This window comes from Azolla caroliniana, unplaced genomic scaffold (assembly GCF_043228905.1).
Source record: "Azolla caroliniana isolate FFs.n. ecotype wild unplaced genomic scaffold, voAzoCaro1.0.p SCAF_17, whole genome shotgun sequence".
Lineage (NCBI taxonomy): Eukaryota > Viridiplantae > Streptophyta > Polypodiopsida > Salviniales > Salviniaceae > Azolla > Azolla caroliniana.
In genome coordinates, this window is record NW_028230452.1 from 4818876 (window position 1) to 4833788 (window position 14913).

General features: G+C 38.6%; 2 protein-coding genes across 2 annotated transcripts; one reads left to right on the forward strand and one right to left on the reverse strand.

The window, feature by feature from the left end:
• The first annotated feature begins 8709 nt into the window (after positions 1-8709).
• On the forward strand, positions 8710-11220 carry LOC147852947 (pentatricopeptide repeat-containing protein At4g13650-like). Its single transcript, XM_087333318.1, has one exon. It carries the CDS (start codon positions 8710-8712, stop codon positions 11218-11220), a length of 2511 nt encoding a protein of 836 aa, XP_087189444.1.
• Positions 11221-12139: 919 nt separating this feature from the next.
• PDE329 (calcium homeostasis regulator) lies at positions 12140-14568 on the reverse strand. Its single transcript, XM_087332883.1, has 3 exons — positions 14113-14568; positions 13079-13243; positions 12140-12725 (listed from the first exon to the last, which is right to left on the reverse strand). The coding sequence occupies exons 1-3, from the start codon at positions 14506-14508 to the stop codon at positions 12369-12371; spliced, it is 918 nt and encodes a 305-aa protein (XP_087189009.1). The 5' UTR covers positions 14509-14568; the 3' UTR covers positions 12140-12368.
• Between the last annotated feature and the right edge of the window lie 345 nt (positions 14569-14913).

The following is a 14913-nucleotide window of genomic DNA, read 5'->3' on the forward strand; positions in this document are numbered from 1 at the left end:
GATATGTTAATAGCAAAACGTTCTAATCGAAATACAATTTAGATAATACAAAACAAAAACTAATCGTTGCAAGTGGAATGCTACTTTTAGGACAAGAATAACATCCAAAAGATAATTGAGCAAATATTGGGGAGTTAGGGTTTGAGCAAAGGACACATCAATGAGTTCGCCACATGAATTGGTGAAGTACGGATACCCTAAACCTAACCCCACCACTTGGACATAATTGACTATGCATATTTCTTGCAATCTAGTTATGTAAGATGTAGATTGAGATAGTCATTACTCAAAAAGTATCCAATACACAACAAATGTGAATTAGTGTTAACAAATTTATATCTAGTAATGGCATGAATTTACTTCAAATAGACATTTTTTTTAATTGCACAAGTGTTTCTTGTGCTCCATTTATCTTCTTTAAAATTGGGTGAAGATGGTGAATGCATGAGAGTGCTAGTCTTGGAAGTTGATACGAGTTTTACCCACAAAACCCTTCACTAAGGCTTCCGTATATAACATACAACATGGACATTGGGCTTCTACTTTGAGCTCTTGCTGACGCTATTGACTATTTGAGTTATGTCTCATCACTTCACCCTTCACTTTGACCCTTTCATCCATGACACTTGAACAACAAAGAACAACTATCCAATGACATTTGAATGTTCATATTTATACACCTCTAAGATGATGAAAACTTTGGTACAAATGTTTCTCGTGATTATGTTGCCAAACATGTCATCATTTTGCATGTAATAACATAGAGGTATGGACATTACATCCTTGCATCACATGTAAAGAGATGTGGTGTCTTGCACTTCATATTTCACAACTACTTCATGTGTATAGAGACATGGATCAAATGCTCAGGCCTATGTTGTCTAATTTGCCAATCACAAATTTGAAGTTGTATGGAAGGAACAAAAGCTTGCAGTTATATATAATTCATGCTAAATTTCCTATAAAATATTAGGCGATTTCCTGTGTAATCTGACATTGCTATGAATGAAAGGGAAACTTGAGCGTTTGGTTTAGAAAGTTTTCGAGAAGAGTTGGGGTGTTGACCCAATCATGGTTTCAACTTCCCATAAGCAATGCACTGAGTCTCAACTGATATGGCAACGTCTCCTTAGAATTTTTGCTAACTATTTCCCCCCATTGGTTTTCACTTGGGGCATGGTGGTTTGGACATCTCTTGTCCGTGATGCATTTCATTATGACACCGAATCTATGGACCATGGATTTTACACTAAATATGGAAGTGTTCATACATGACCATTGTTGTTATTACAGTTTACAAGAATACGAAAGGAAGTCCAACCAGTATGGGAGATAATGAGTAGTACCACTATATATCACATTTGGAAGGTTAGGCGCTCTCTCATTTTCCATCAGCTTAAAACGCCACCGACTGGATTGGTTTCAAATATATATATATATTAAAAGATATCCTGTCATTAGTATAAACAATTTACAAGATTTTAAACCTCTATGTGATTGGCGGGGGAAACAACCATTTCGGTGGATGAAAATGCCAATAAGGAGTGCCGTAATTCAATGTCAAGAATGGAGTAGTTGTCCAGATAATAAGAAACTCACTCCGTTGAGCAATTTTAGCCTTAGAATCTCTAACTATACCATCCCATTGACCCTTCAAAGTATGAATTATGTCGAACCAAATGTTCGAAACCACTTCAGCTGGTGGTGTTTTAAGTTGATGGAAAATGAGAGAACACCTAGCCTTCCAAATGTGATATAGAATGGTACTACTCAGTATCTCACATACTAGTTGGAATTCCTTCCTTACTCCTGAAAACTGTAATGACAACAATGGTAATGTATGAACACGTCCATATTTAGTGTAAAATCCATGGTCCATAGATTCATTGACATAATGGAACACATCACGGACAAGTGATGTCCAAACCACCATGCCCCAAGTGAAAACCAATGGGGGAAAATAATTAGCAAAAATTCTGAGTCGTTGCCATATCTGTTGAGACTCAATGCATTCCCATAAACAATGTTTTTGAGTTTCCATTTGTAATTGACATCGAATACAACCAGAAGATACTCCCATTGTACGCAACCATGTACCTACCAGTAAGGCCTGGTGTACAACTAACCATTGTACATGCAATATTTTGTGTGGCTGTTTTCTTGCCCATAAAATACCCAAAATTTTGCAAGGAACTGGGGAGTAATACCTTGTTGATTCCAATATTGAGATGCAACTGGCAACACATCACGTGTATCTGAAAGTACATGTCTTCCCAACTATAAAGAATATTGGAAGAAATTGAATTTGTTACCCGTGTAAGGATCTGTCCACTGATAATCAATTGGGTCCCAATCTAATATGAATATTGGTTTTTTAGCTAACACCCACAACTTCCAATGTGGCCTTATTTCCGCTATCATCGGATCAATATACCATTTACGGTCAGCATATCCAATGACCCTTATCTTGTGCTCAATAGCATAGGGGTAATCTATCACCATTTCCGGGGACTGAGATAATTGGTTTGTTTCATCCACCTCAAAAAACCGGCATGTCTTATCATCTGAATACCCCTTCACAGCCAAGAGTACTTCCAATATTGAAAAAACCCCAACCCATCTATGGTTAGCATTATTGGGTGGTATGGGAAGTCTACTCATTGATTCTTGAATTTGTTGATACATTATTTGGCCACCATGTATACTACGTAGGATTTCTTTTTGCTCTTTCAATGAATGCGATAAAAACTCTTTCCAAGTCTGAACTGTTTTCGTTGGACCTTCTGTCATTTTCCCCCACGATAACCATTTTCTAGAACCCAACACTGAACCATCTGATGTTGTAAACAACGGGTTCCAAACTATCTTTTGTTTGAGATAGTCAACATAATGTTTGGGATTAGGTTTATTATGAAGCAAACCAAGTAATACATGTTTCCATGCTGAAAATAATGTCCTAATAAATTTGTCTTCCCATCTATTGGCTAAAGGTACTTGGGAAGTTTCCCTAAATATCCAATTTACATCCTTCGGCCAGGGGGCGTCTAAACGAGGAGAACAATCTGAACACCGGTCAATCAATAATACTTTCCATATCTCTTGCCCCGATGTAAATCCTCCAACAAGCAACTTACTTAGCAATGCTCTTGATTGATCTACTGGATCAATAATACCTAATCCTCCTTTAGAACGAGGTAAGGTAATAACATCCCATTTCACTTTTGACCGAGCATTGCCTTCCGTTTTATCGGACCACAAGAAATTACGAATCAGTCTACGTATTTCCAAAATGCATGACTTGGAGAATATCCAACATGGCAAAACATACCATCTTAAAGCCAATAAAACCTGATTAGCAACAACAATCCGACCAAATATTTGGTTAGACATAGTTCATACTTTGAAGGGACAATGGGATGGTATTGTTGGAGATTCTGATGCTAAAATTGCTCAACAACATGAATTTATCACTATATGGAAAGCTACTCCATTCATGACAGCCAATTGTGATACTCCTTCAGATATATTGTTTGATTTTGGATATGTTTATATTCATGAAGATGATGTGCCGGAAAGCCAAGCCAAGGCTCGAGCCCATCATCATTGGCGATTCATTAAAGAAGGTTGTGACATACTCAAAAGCCAAATGGTGATTATGGGAGATGGGGGAGGCGTAAGCTCCGTGGAACCATCCTCTAAGACTCGTAGGATCGGGTCTGGTTCGACCTCTAACAATTGTTAATGAAGCTCCTCACGTGGAATGTTCAGGGCTTGGGAGGTCCCTTGTATCGAAGATATAGAGGTAGGTTAAGGCAAGCATTACAAAAGTGTCTCACGAATGGGTCGTTGGATATTATGATGTTTCAAGAACATCATTTGAATGAGCAAAGAATAAGGAACTATGGCACTATATTACCTAGTAGTTTGGAGATCTTTTGGTCCCCAGCTATTGGCACTAGTGGTACACAAGGCGGGGTGTGTATGGCAATAACACATAATTGGAAATCAAGTATTATATGCAAAGAGATCATTGTGCCAGGAAGAGCACAATATATTGTATTACAAGATTTGCATACAACTTGGGGTTACTTGAATATCTACGCGCCAAATCATGCATCGGCTAGGAAACACTTTTGGTGTGAAATTACAAATGCATTATCGAATGTGTCTCATTGGTGTGTTGTAGGGGATTTTAATATGCTTTAGAACCCGGAGGATAGGAAAGGAGGGAGTGTCTCAACAATTCATGGGGAGGAATTAACAGTCTGGGAACGGATGTGTTTGAAATTGAGTATTTTGGATGCATGGCATATGCCTAATGTTTATAGATCTCAGTATTCCTTGAGTTTCTCACGTTCTGATAGAAGAATTGCTGGAACCAATCTTTCAAGATTGGATAGATTTTATGTGGGGGAGGCCTTTGTCTTAAAGGGGGGAAATATCACTATTATGCCAGACACAATTTTCTCTGATCATGCTCATGTTATATTGAGAACCTTTGGGTAATCGAAAAGGGAGTCCATACGATTTAGGATACCCGAAAAAGTAATGTTACATGATAGATGGTATAATCAAGTGACAGATATTTGGCGGAACAAAGATAATATGGATGTTCCCATTACAATAAAAGTGGCTTGTGCTTTGACGGAGATATCACAATATTTTGTGTTAAAATCAAGATCTGAATATATAGAATATCAAGAGAAGGAAAGAAGGATGAGGGCAAGATTGATATCTTTTCAAAGATTGCAACAAGGTCGGCTAGAGTGTGCATGGATAGCTTCACATCTTGAAGAAGCCCGAAAACAAGTTCAACATATGGAAGAATGTCGTAGTCAATTTCGGTATCACAATTCTGCTTCAAGATGGACACAAATTGGGGATAGATGTACAAAACAATTTTTTAATATTAAAGGCCCCAAGAGAGTCTCTAATGTAACCTGTTGTTTGCGGAATGAAAATGGAAAACTTGAAATGGATCCAAATGTTGTACGGGAAATTGCCACGAAATTCTATGCTACCCTTTCGTTAGAAGAGCCTATCTCTGAGGATATCAATCAAAATAGAATGAAGGTCTGGGCAGAAATTCAACCCAAGGTTACTCAAGCAATTCAAGATTCATTGATGTCACCTATTACAGAATTGGAGTTGGAATAAGCGCTACACTCTTTATCGGACAATAGTTGTCTTGGAGTGGATGGACTTACACCTAAATTCTACAAGAAATATTGGGGGATACTGAAGAAAGATTTAAAAGATGCTTACCAATATATGTTTGAAAGTGGAGAGATGCCCATGTCGTTATCTAAGGGGCTTATTTATCTTATACCTAAAACAGAAGGGGTTTCAGAAGATATTCGTAAGTGGAGGCCAATCACCCTCTTGAATACTAGTTATAAACTATTTGCTAAGTTGCTTAGTTCTCGGTTACAAGAGGTATTACCAAAGATAATTCATGTATCACAAATTGGTTTTATGAGGGAAAGGAGTATTATGGATAATGTTTTTACATTTTGGGAGGCTACTGCAATAGCGGTAAAAAACAAACAAAACCTAGCTGTGTTGCTTTTAGATTTTGAGAAAGCGTATGATAGGGTTGACTGGAATTTTTTGGAAGGTACTATGCATCACTTGGGCTTCAACACGGCATGGATTAAGGGTGTTTCTTGTCTTTATAGACATGCACATAGTTAGGTGTTGTTGGCAGGTGGAGTAGGACCTCGATTTAACATTACTCGATCCGTCCGCCAAGGATGTCCACTCGCACCATTTTTGTTCCTTTTGTTTGCGGAAGCAATGCATGTATTTATATCATCACAATCTATAGGCTTGCGTGGTTTGGCAATGCCAATGCATGGACAAGATATATTGGACTTGGAATTTGCAGATGATACTGCATTATATGTGGATAGGACTCTAACGAATTTGCAACAAGTACAAGGGGCTTTGTCACAGTTTTGTATAGCGTCTGGAGCTAAGTTATATTGGGAGAAAACTGTTGCATTTTGGCTGAGCAAGGAACCGCCGCCTTGTTGGGCACCACATCATACTTTCTAGTGGATTCAAAGAGGAGTTGCAGTTCGATATCTTGGAGTGCAGGTTGGGATTGATTTGGTTCCAGAATTACATCCTACACCATTACTATTAACTTTGAGGAAAAAGTTATTCTTGTGGAGCCATGCTAAACTATCTTTGGCCGGTAGAGTGATAGTTGCCAACCATGTGCTACTATCTACGGTGTGGTATATAGCCTCATCTTGGATCTTTTCAAAATCGTGCATTGGACAAATTCGAAGGCTGGTTAGGAATTTTATATGGGTTGGGGAGGATAAGAGTCATGTAAGAGCGAAGGTGGCTTGGAGTACACTGATAACCCCGAAGCAATACAATGATCTAGGGATTATAGATCCATTAGACCAATGCATGGCCTTGTTAGCAAAGCTACTAGTTCGTGGCCTTTTACCAGGACATGCTCCTTGGAAGCAATTGCTTATGCAAAGATTGTATCGTTGTGCTCCGCCGATGGGTGGTTTATGGGCTGATAGCATAAGGTGGATCTTTATACCGGACAAGAAACATGTTATGACTAGGAATTGGGAAGACAAATTTTTTAATGGTCTTCTACGAGCATGGGAGCATGTACATAAAGGGTTGGAACATGGTGTACCAACATGTGAGGAGGAATACTTGAGACAAAACTTAGTGTGGAATCCGAATATGCGTTTGCCCTCAGGGCACATGTTGGGGTCCCGTACGCGATTGGATTGGGCCAAGCTCGATGAAGGGTCAGGAGCGTCCGTTGATGCATGGAAATCATTTCATACTTTGAATATAAATGACAAATCAGAATTCTTGTCTTCCTTGAGAGGGGGTCTGATTATGTGGGACCAGGTGCAGTCGGTTTTGGGGCACTTAGCCTCTACGGTATGGTCCTTTAATCCTCCCAACTGGGAAGGAGCATTTACGAGGCTTCAAGACTTTGATGTGGAGGAAGATGGCAGTATATGTAGAGCAAGATATGACGGATCTAAGTGGATCATCAACCCACAAGTTGAGGCAGTCAAGGAGCATTGGAAACTGAGAGTTTTTGAAAAGAAACCTTTGATAAGGTTGCAATGGGATTCAAGAGAATTTTGGTGGAAAGATTCGTTTGATTGTGTGGAAAAAAGGTGTGGTTTTTTTCAGTACTTAGTTAAGATTGGACAATACATTTTGGCAACTCAACATAGGACTACACCACGAGCTAGTCAATTTTGGACCCACCAAGGGATCACATCCGAATTCCTAACAAAGTTTTGAAGAACATTATGGAAAAGGAAGCAAGATATGAAAATAAATGTCTTCCAATGGCTAGTAATACATAGAGCATTACCAGTTGGCCAATGGTTGCAACAATCAGCTGCACCGGCCACATGCATCTATTGTAGTTGTCAGATGGAGACATTGAAACATTGCTTGTGGGAATGTCATGTTGCACAACAAGTTTGGAGACAAGTGTTCTGAGTTCTTGCCTGTATGCTTAGGGATTGCAGTTTTTCGTGGGGTATGGTAGTATGGGCTATAGTGGCACAAGTGATGTGGCTATATGAGGCATGCCCAAATGACACGATTATTAGAATTCAAAGAGGAATGATAATGGTGGTGCAACGAAGTCAAATGGAGGCTCCTTACATGTTAAAGACAATGCAATAAGTATGGGAGCTACTATGCATCACCACAATGTGGTTTATTTGGACTGCTAGGTGTTCTAAGCTGTTTGGTAATACTATTGTTCATCCAGTGGAAAGTGTACGGAATGTCTGGATGGAGATGATACATACCTTGAAAGGGCGGTATGAGGATATTAAAGGTGAGACAGATGCTGCAGTGTTGCAACATCTCGAATTTATTGCTTATTGGAAGACGGCCCCTTTTCTCACAGTACAAAATTCAAGACCTAAATGGTGCTTAGCACCACCAGTATGGTTGTTCCCACCACCAATCACATAACTTGGTTAAGGAGTGGTGGAGTGTTCATACTATTTATCCTTGAGGGATGGGACCTAAGGAAGAATGCACCAGATCAATAGTAGCTTGATGGTAGGTCAGTTTTTATTGTAATAATTGTTCATAACTAATGAAAGGATATTTTTCAAGAAAAAAATAAAAAAATTGTGATACTCCTTATTGGCATTTTCAAACTCCGAAATGGTTGTTTCCCCCACCGATCACATAGAATTTAAAATCTTGTAAAAATGGTTACACTAATGACAAGATATCTTCTTAAAAAAAAAACCCATGGCTTCAACTTTCAATTACTGAAATTGTAGGGTTCGAGGTGCATCATCGCCATTGAGACACACACTCTACTTGTACATAGACACACATAAACAAAGGACACATACACACACACACATACATACATACATACATACATACATACATACATACATACATACATACATACATTACATACATGCATCCATGCATACATGCATACATACATACATACATTACATACATACATACATACATACATTACATACATTACATACATACATACATTCTCATAGACCAACCACACAGACACATTGTTCAGCAATATGCACAGTCTCCGGCACTAAATCAAACTTACGTGCAAGGTCGCACGTTGGCAGCTATGGTTGTGAAGATGCAGAGAACAACAGAAAGCTTTTGGGTTTCTCAGGTTGCCCTTGTCCATCTCAGGCTATGCCCTTCTTTCATAGGCCTAGTCTTCTTGCCCATGCTTTGACCCTGCAAGTTCATCTTTGCCAACGTGGCTTAGAATCACATCCTTCCTTTGGTAAGCTTCTTTTATCCCTCCTCGCTAAATCAGGCAAGCTTTGCTATGCTCTTCAGATATTTGAAAAGCTTCAACACAGAGATGGAGACTCTTGGAGTGATCTCATCACAGCTTATGTTGCACTTGGTGAGCCAAGCTATGCTCTTTCTCTATATAGGAGAAAGAATGAAGAAAATGATGCTTCAAATCTTACCTGGTATGCCCTCGTGGCCTTACTTAAGGCTTGTGGTATATATAAGAATATCAGGGAAGGTGAAATTTTGTACGCTGAGATATCGAAGAGTGAGAAATCTGTGGCAAATTTATGCATCGGAAGTGCATTAGTTGGAATGTATGCTAAATGTGGGTGTCTTGTAAAAGCCCGAGAAATTCTCGAAAATCTTCCTGCTCGTGATGTAGTTTTATGGACTACATTGATCAGTGGTTACGTGGAATATGGACATAACGTGGATGCATTGATGTGTATGAAAGAAATGCAATGTCAAGGTATCCCTCCCAATGATTTTACTCTGGTTTGTTTCTTGAAAGCATGCCAAGGCCTTCAAGATGCAGATGAGAGCCAAAGAATACATGATTATATTGTTTGTATGGGATATGAACAGGACCCTCTTGTTGAAAATGTGCTTATTGCTGTGTATGGTAAATGTGGATGCCTTCTGGAAGCAGGGAACCTGTTTGCAAAGATGGAAAATCGGACGGTAATATCATGGACTGCTCTGATTGCAGGATATGTAGAAGCAGGGGATGGTCATGAGGCATTAGAATGCTTTCGAAAGATGACATTGGATCAGATATCTCCTGATGCTTCCACATTTGTTTGTTGTTTGAAGTCTTCAAGCTTGCTTGTATCTATCACTGAGGGTAGAGAATTGCATTCCGAGATTGCCATGAAGGGGTTTGAAAACAACCATTTAGTAACAGCGACCTTGATTGACATGTATACTAAGTGTGAATTGCTCACTGAAGCTCAAGATATATTCGACAGGAATGTAGACCATGATGTGGTGTCGTGGACTGCTCTCATAGCTGGATATGTTGCCCAGGGATATAGTGAAGAGGCACTAAAATGTGTAGAAAGGATGGAGAATGGGAATTTCTCAATGAATGCTGTGACTTTTGCGTGTATCTTCCAAGCTTGCAGCTGCATTAGAAGCGTAAATAAAAGTCAAGAAGTGCATATAAAGGTAGTAAAAAAAGGTATGGAAAAAGAACCTATAACTGGGAGTGCGTTAACCAATATGTATTGCAAGCTTGGGAGGCTAGAAGATGCACAAAATGTAGCAAAAAAGCTTCCAGCTCAAGAAGTGGTTGTATGGACTACGTTAATGGATGGATATGTTGAACATGGGTTTGCTGAGAAAACACTTGAAATTTTTCAACAAATGCAACACGAAGGCCTCTCTCCCAATATTGTGACATTTGTTTGTGGCCTCAGAGCATGTGCAAGTTTAGGGGCTATCGTAGAAGGACAAGAAATACATATGGAATTAGTGAGGAAAGGTTTGGAGCAAGAGCCTACTGCTGGAAATACCTTGGTTTATATGTATGCAAATTTGGGCTTGTTGGATACATCATATAGATTGTTTGACAAGCTTCAGGTTCAAGATGTCATTTCATGGAATGCTCTGATTGGAGGGTATCTAGAGCACGGACAAGATGAACATGTGATAGACTGTTTCGAACTGATGAAAAGGCAAGGACGGTATCAGGATGAAGTCACTTATGTTTATTGCTTAAAAGCCTGTGGTAATAATGGAGCCTCAATGAAGGGCTTGCAAGTGCATTGTGATGTAGTCAAGAGGGGTTTCGAAAGAAGGCTTGTTGTAGGTAACACATTGATGTATATGTATACAAAATGTGGTTTAATTCTAGAAGCAGAAGAATATTTTGAAGAGCTTGTACCTCAAGCTGATGATGTTTCGTGGAATACCCTTATAGCTCTTTTTGCCCAGTTTGGAGACTGTGACAATGCATTTCATACATGTGAACGGATGATAGGACACGGTATGCCACCAAATATAGTTACATATATGAGCCTTTTCAGTGCGTGCAGCCATGCTGGAATTGTTATGCAAGGTTTGATGTTATTTGAGATGATTGTCCACGAACATGGTCATCTACTCACCATTGAGCATTATGCATGTATGGTTGATCTACTTGCTCGTGCGGGGCTCATTGATAAGGAAATTGCTATGGTAAGGAAAATCCCATTGCATCCAGATGCTGTAGTATGGCACACTGTACTCGGAGCCTCCAGAAAGTGGGGAAATGTGGAACTTGGAAGATATGCTTTTGAGCAAACAATTGGATTTCATGAGTGTAATCCTGTGGCATATATTTCAATGTACCAAATCTATGTAAGTTTAGACATGCCAAAGGAAGCAAGCAAAGTTGAGGCAATGAGAAGAATCAAGTGACTTCGTTAGAGTGTTCTCAATTGTTGTATGCGAAGAAATATGCCAATGGAATTCTTGAGGAGAACAATATTCTCCCATTTGAATCATGATGCCATTATAGTCAATGGCTCAAAAGACATTGTGAAATTTGTTAAGCCAATGCTTTCTATCAGATTCAAAATTCCATGAAATTTTGTATAAAAAGTAATAATTCCATAGACCTTCACATTTACAAGGTGCTCATGTTTATTTGTTTTCTATGTGTTTCCTTTATAGATGTGCATGTCAATATCTTGAATTATTGCTTGAATCTGCATAAATTTCTCTGCATGGTCATCCTCATCATCTTTATGGTCCTATATAATATGCTTATTGTGGTAAAGGTTTAGGTTCAGTCATAGTTCTCTTTAGATGTGAATAACTCATATTTGTAATAGAAATATGACAATCACATCCACTTGGATAAAATCACCAGGATGACAGCACAAAATCCCCATGCATTGTGAAAGAATCAACAGCATAGAAAAGAAAAGAGAGTTAAGATATAAAAGTTGAACAATAGAATCATGGGCAAGCAGCACAAAATGTAAAAGTTTGATGGAGAATCTGATGTTCTCATTAAAGAACACAACTCCAAGATGTTGAACTGAAAAATAAAATTGGTCTAAAACTCACGGATGGTGGATCATTCCTGAATTTGATGTTCTGAAAAATAAAATTGGTCTACAACTCCAAGATGTTGAACAGAAAAATAAACATATGTGCAGTCGGTTTAGAACTCATGGATGGTGGATCATTCCTTCAGTTTCCGTAGCTTTAAGCCATTCTCAAATGTAAGTTATGAAAAACTAGGTAGGGAGAGAATGAAAGAAGAATATTCACACATTTATTTTCAATGAGATATTTCGGTAGTTGAGACAAACAAGCAAGGCTAACCATCAACACTCAATAAAGGATTTAAAAAAATGTAAAGACACATCCAAGGCTCAAAATAAATGCTAGACCATAGAACATACAAACATACCATACACCTTCATACAAACTTGCCAAAGTATTATACACTGGAAGTGTTGGAAGAAGGCAAGATGACTTATAAGTACATGCATGTAGCTATGAAGTATGGACAGGTTTTGTAAGGTTCAGTTATATTAAATAAGGCTACACCAAATTTAGGTTGACTTGACAACACTTTGTCCCTCTCCTAAGACTTCAGTAGGAGCCAAACCTACATCCACCGCTAATGAATCACTAATAACTGAGCTTTGGGCATTTTCTTTCTGAACATTTTCCAAACTCTGATCTAGACCATCTTTTATCCTTGCAAACTTATCTTGAACAATCCTCTCTATTTCCTCCTTGTTGGCCCCAGGGAAGACACCTTGTAACATGATAGTTAATAACCTTGCATCCTCCTCGTCAACAATTGTTTCTTTACTGATGCAGCATTTACAGATACCATCTAACGCTTTCTCTGCTCTATCCTCATAAGGTATAAATGGTACTGGAGACTTTGACTTCTTGCGTTTCTGCTCAGCAAATAGAAGAAATATAAGTACAACCCCATTGAAAAAAGTCAGCATTATATAGGTATAACAATTAGTGCTCTTTCCATGTACTCATAATTAAAGATCAGTATCCATGGCCTTAATAAAAAAGTAGTAGGTTGAGTTTTTGAGCTTCTTGGCGAGAAATATTTATAAAGGGAACAATATCTAACACAGAAATCCAAAATTTCCAGCATAATTCCTATATAGCTGTGGTATTTCCACATACTTTTCTACTATGCCATGCATTAAAAAATCGAATTTGGTCACTTGATAAAAAAAAGAAAAATGCCTTGAAAATGACAGATAAAGATCGAATGAATAACCATTTTTACCTCTGTGGCTTGATCCATGAGAATAGTAAAATTTTCTTCTTCATATACAATGTCAAAGGATATCCTCAACCGTGTTGCCGCGAGCATCATGTCATCACTTTTGAGTAACCCTGCACCTACAGCTGCAGCCCAGCACCAAAACAGCACATACTGAGGTCTTGCCGCCTGTAAAAGAATGGAAGGAAGAAACCATTTCCATGAGAGAAAACAAATCCTACGTGAAAATGGATAATATTGCCGCATGTAAAAGAATGGAAGGAAGAAACCATTTCCATGAGAGAAAACAAATCCTATGTGAAAATGGATAATATAGTCAAGGAGATGATTATAAAGCACTCAAGACCATGATCATAAGAAAAAATAAAAACATGAAAAATGAAGAAAGCAATAAATACAACAAGTAAGAGTTGTCAAAACTCTAATGGCCTCCGATGGGGGGTGGAAAGGCTTGAAATCTGCGCCCACATCCCCATCTGTTCAAACAATTGACGGTATTTATGAGTTAAAAACCTAACAGCATACGATGATATGCCAATTGCAAAAATTAGCTTTTTGAGCAGATCAAAATAAAATTATAGTTGGTTTAAGATCTTACTGTTTCTCGAAAAGAAATCAAGAAAAGGAAAGATAGAAATAACAATGAACTGCTCTCCAAAATCCACAGAAACGGCAATTTGAGGTATATTTTAGCATATCTCTAAGGTATCTATCCAGCTGGTTGAAGCAAATCTCAATGCGGTAACATCATTTCACAATGGTATCAACATATCTCAACATTTCTTTTTGTGAAAAAATAAACCATGAGAAACAAGAAGATAAGGGGGTATATATGTTCTAGTATACCCTCAACAATATCAGTATATCTATCTTGATGATATAGCAGTACATATCGACACGCGTTTTTTTCCCAGCAAACCAAGAAGAAGAAGAAGCCGAGGGATATATTTTAGCATATGTGCCATGGTATCTCCGTATTATCTCAACAGGGTTATGTTATCTCACAAAACAAAAGAGAGAGGAGATGAAGGGCATACCGTGCCATGTCGTCCTTCAAACTCGTAGAAGGCCATGGGAACATCTGCCGACGGGAATTCACGGTATACAAGACTACAAAACTCTTTGAATTGGATTCGATCCGAACCGATGCCACCATCATCGCTGAATAAGCGAGAGAGGAGGCCAACTATGGGCAGAGCACCGCGAACCTTATTGATAATGTCATAGATAGGATCTTTCCTCTCTATGAAAGCACGAGGGCCGGGACCAGAGGGAGCTCTAGAACTATTCTTCGTGGTCCTCTTTGTTTGGATCTCTTTCTGCAGCCTTTGCAGGAACAGGGATGATGATGATGATGATGATGATGATGAAGCAGAATATGAATAAGAAGAAGAAGAAGCAGCAGAGGCAGAGGAGGAGTGAAGCAAAGTCATCTTCTTCTATTCTCCTCTCATTTGCCTCTTAAAGTCTGTCTGTGTATTGTATCTCAACCATTCATATAATGAATGCCACACTCTCTCTCTTGTATCTCAGAGAGTATTATGTATATCTACATATTGTGTATGTATATACTATATACTATATACTATATACTACTATAAAGTTAAAACCAAGACCTTCACAATACAACAAAACCCTTGTTATCCCTTAACCTTATTATCGCGGTGAGAGGATATGATCTTATCCCATTGGAAACCCTGCTTTTGAAGGATGGGGTGCCGTAAGTAAGACTATGATAATGAATCCATCGAAGAGTAATCCATTTCTGTGACCTCCCCGATAGTACCATCTGGTTTAATGCGCTGCGCGTGACCACACCATTGCACTTATACAAAGGA

Coding starts and splice junctions, on each gene's coding strand:
- LOC147852947 (XM_087333318.1), top strand. CDS start 8,710: ATGCCCTTCTTTCATAGGCCTAGTCTTCTTGCCCATGCTTTGACCCTG.
- PDE329 (XM_087332883.1), bottom strand. CDS start 14,508: ATGACTTTGCTTCACTCCTCCTCTGCCTCTGCTGCTTCTTCTTCTTCT. Junction 13,244..14,112: donor TTGAAGGACGACATGGCACG/GTATGCCCTTCA, acceptor ATTCTTTTACAG/GCGGCAAGACCTCAGTATGT. Junction 12,726..13,078: donor TCATGGATCAAGCCACAGAG/GTAAAAATGGTT, acceptor TTTGCTGAGCAG/AAACGCAAGAAGTCAAAGTC.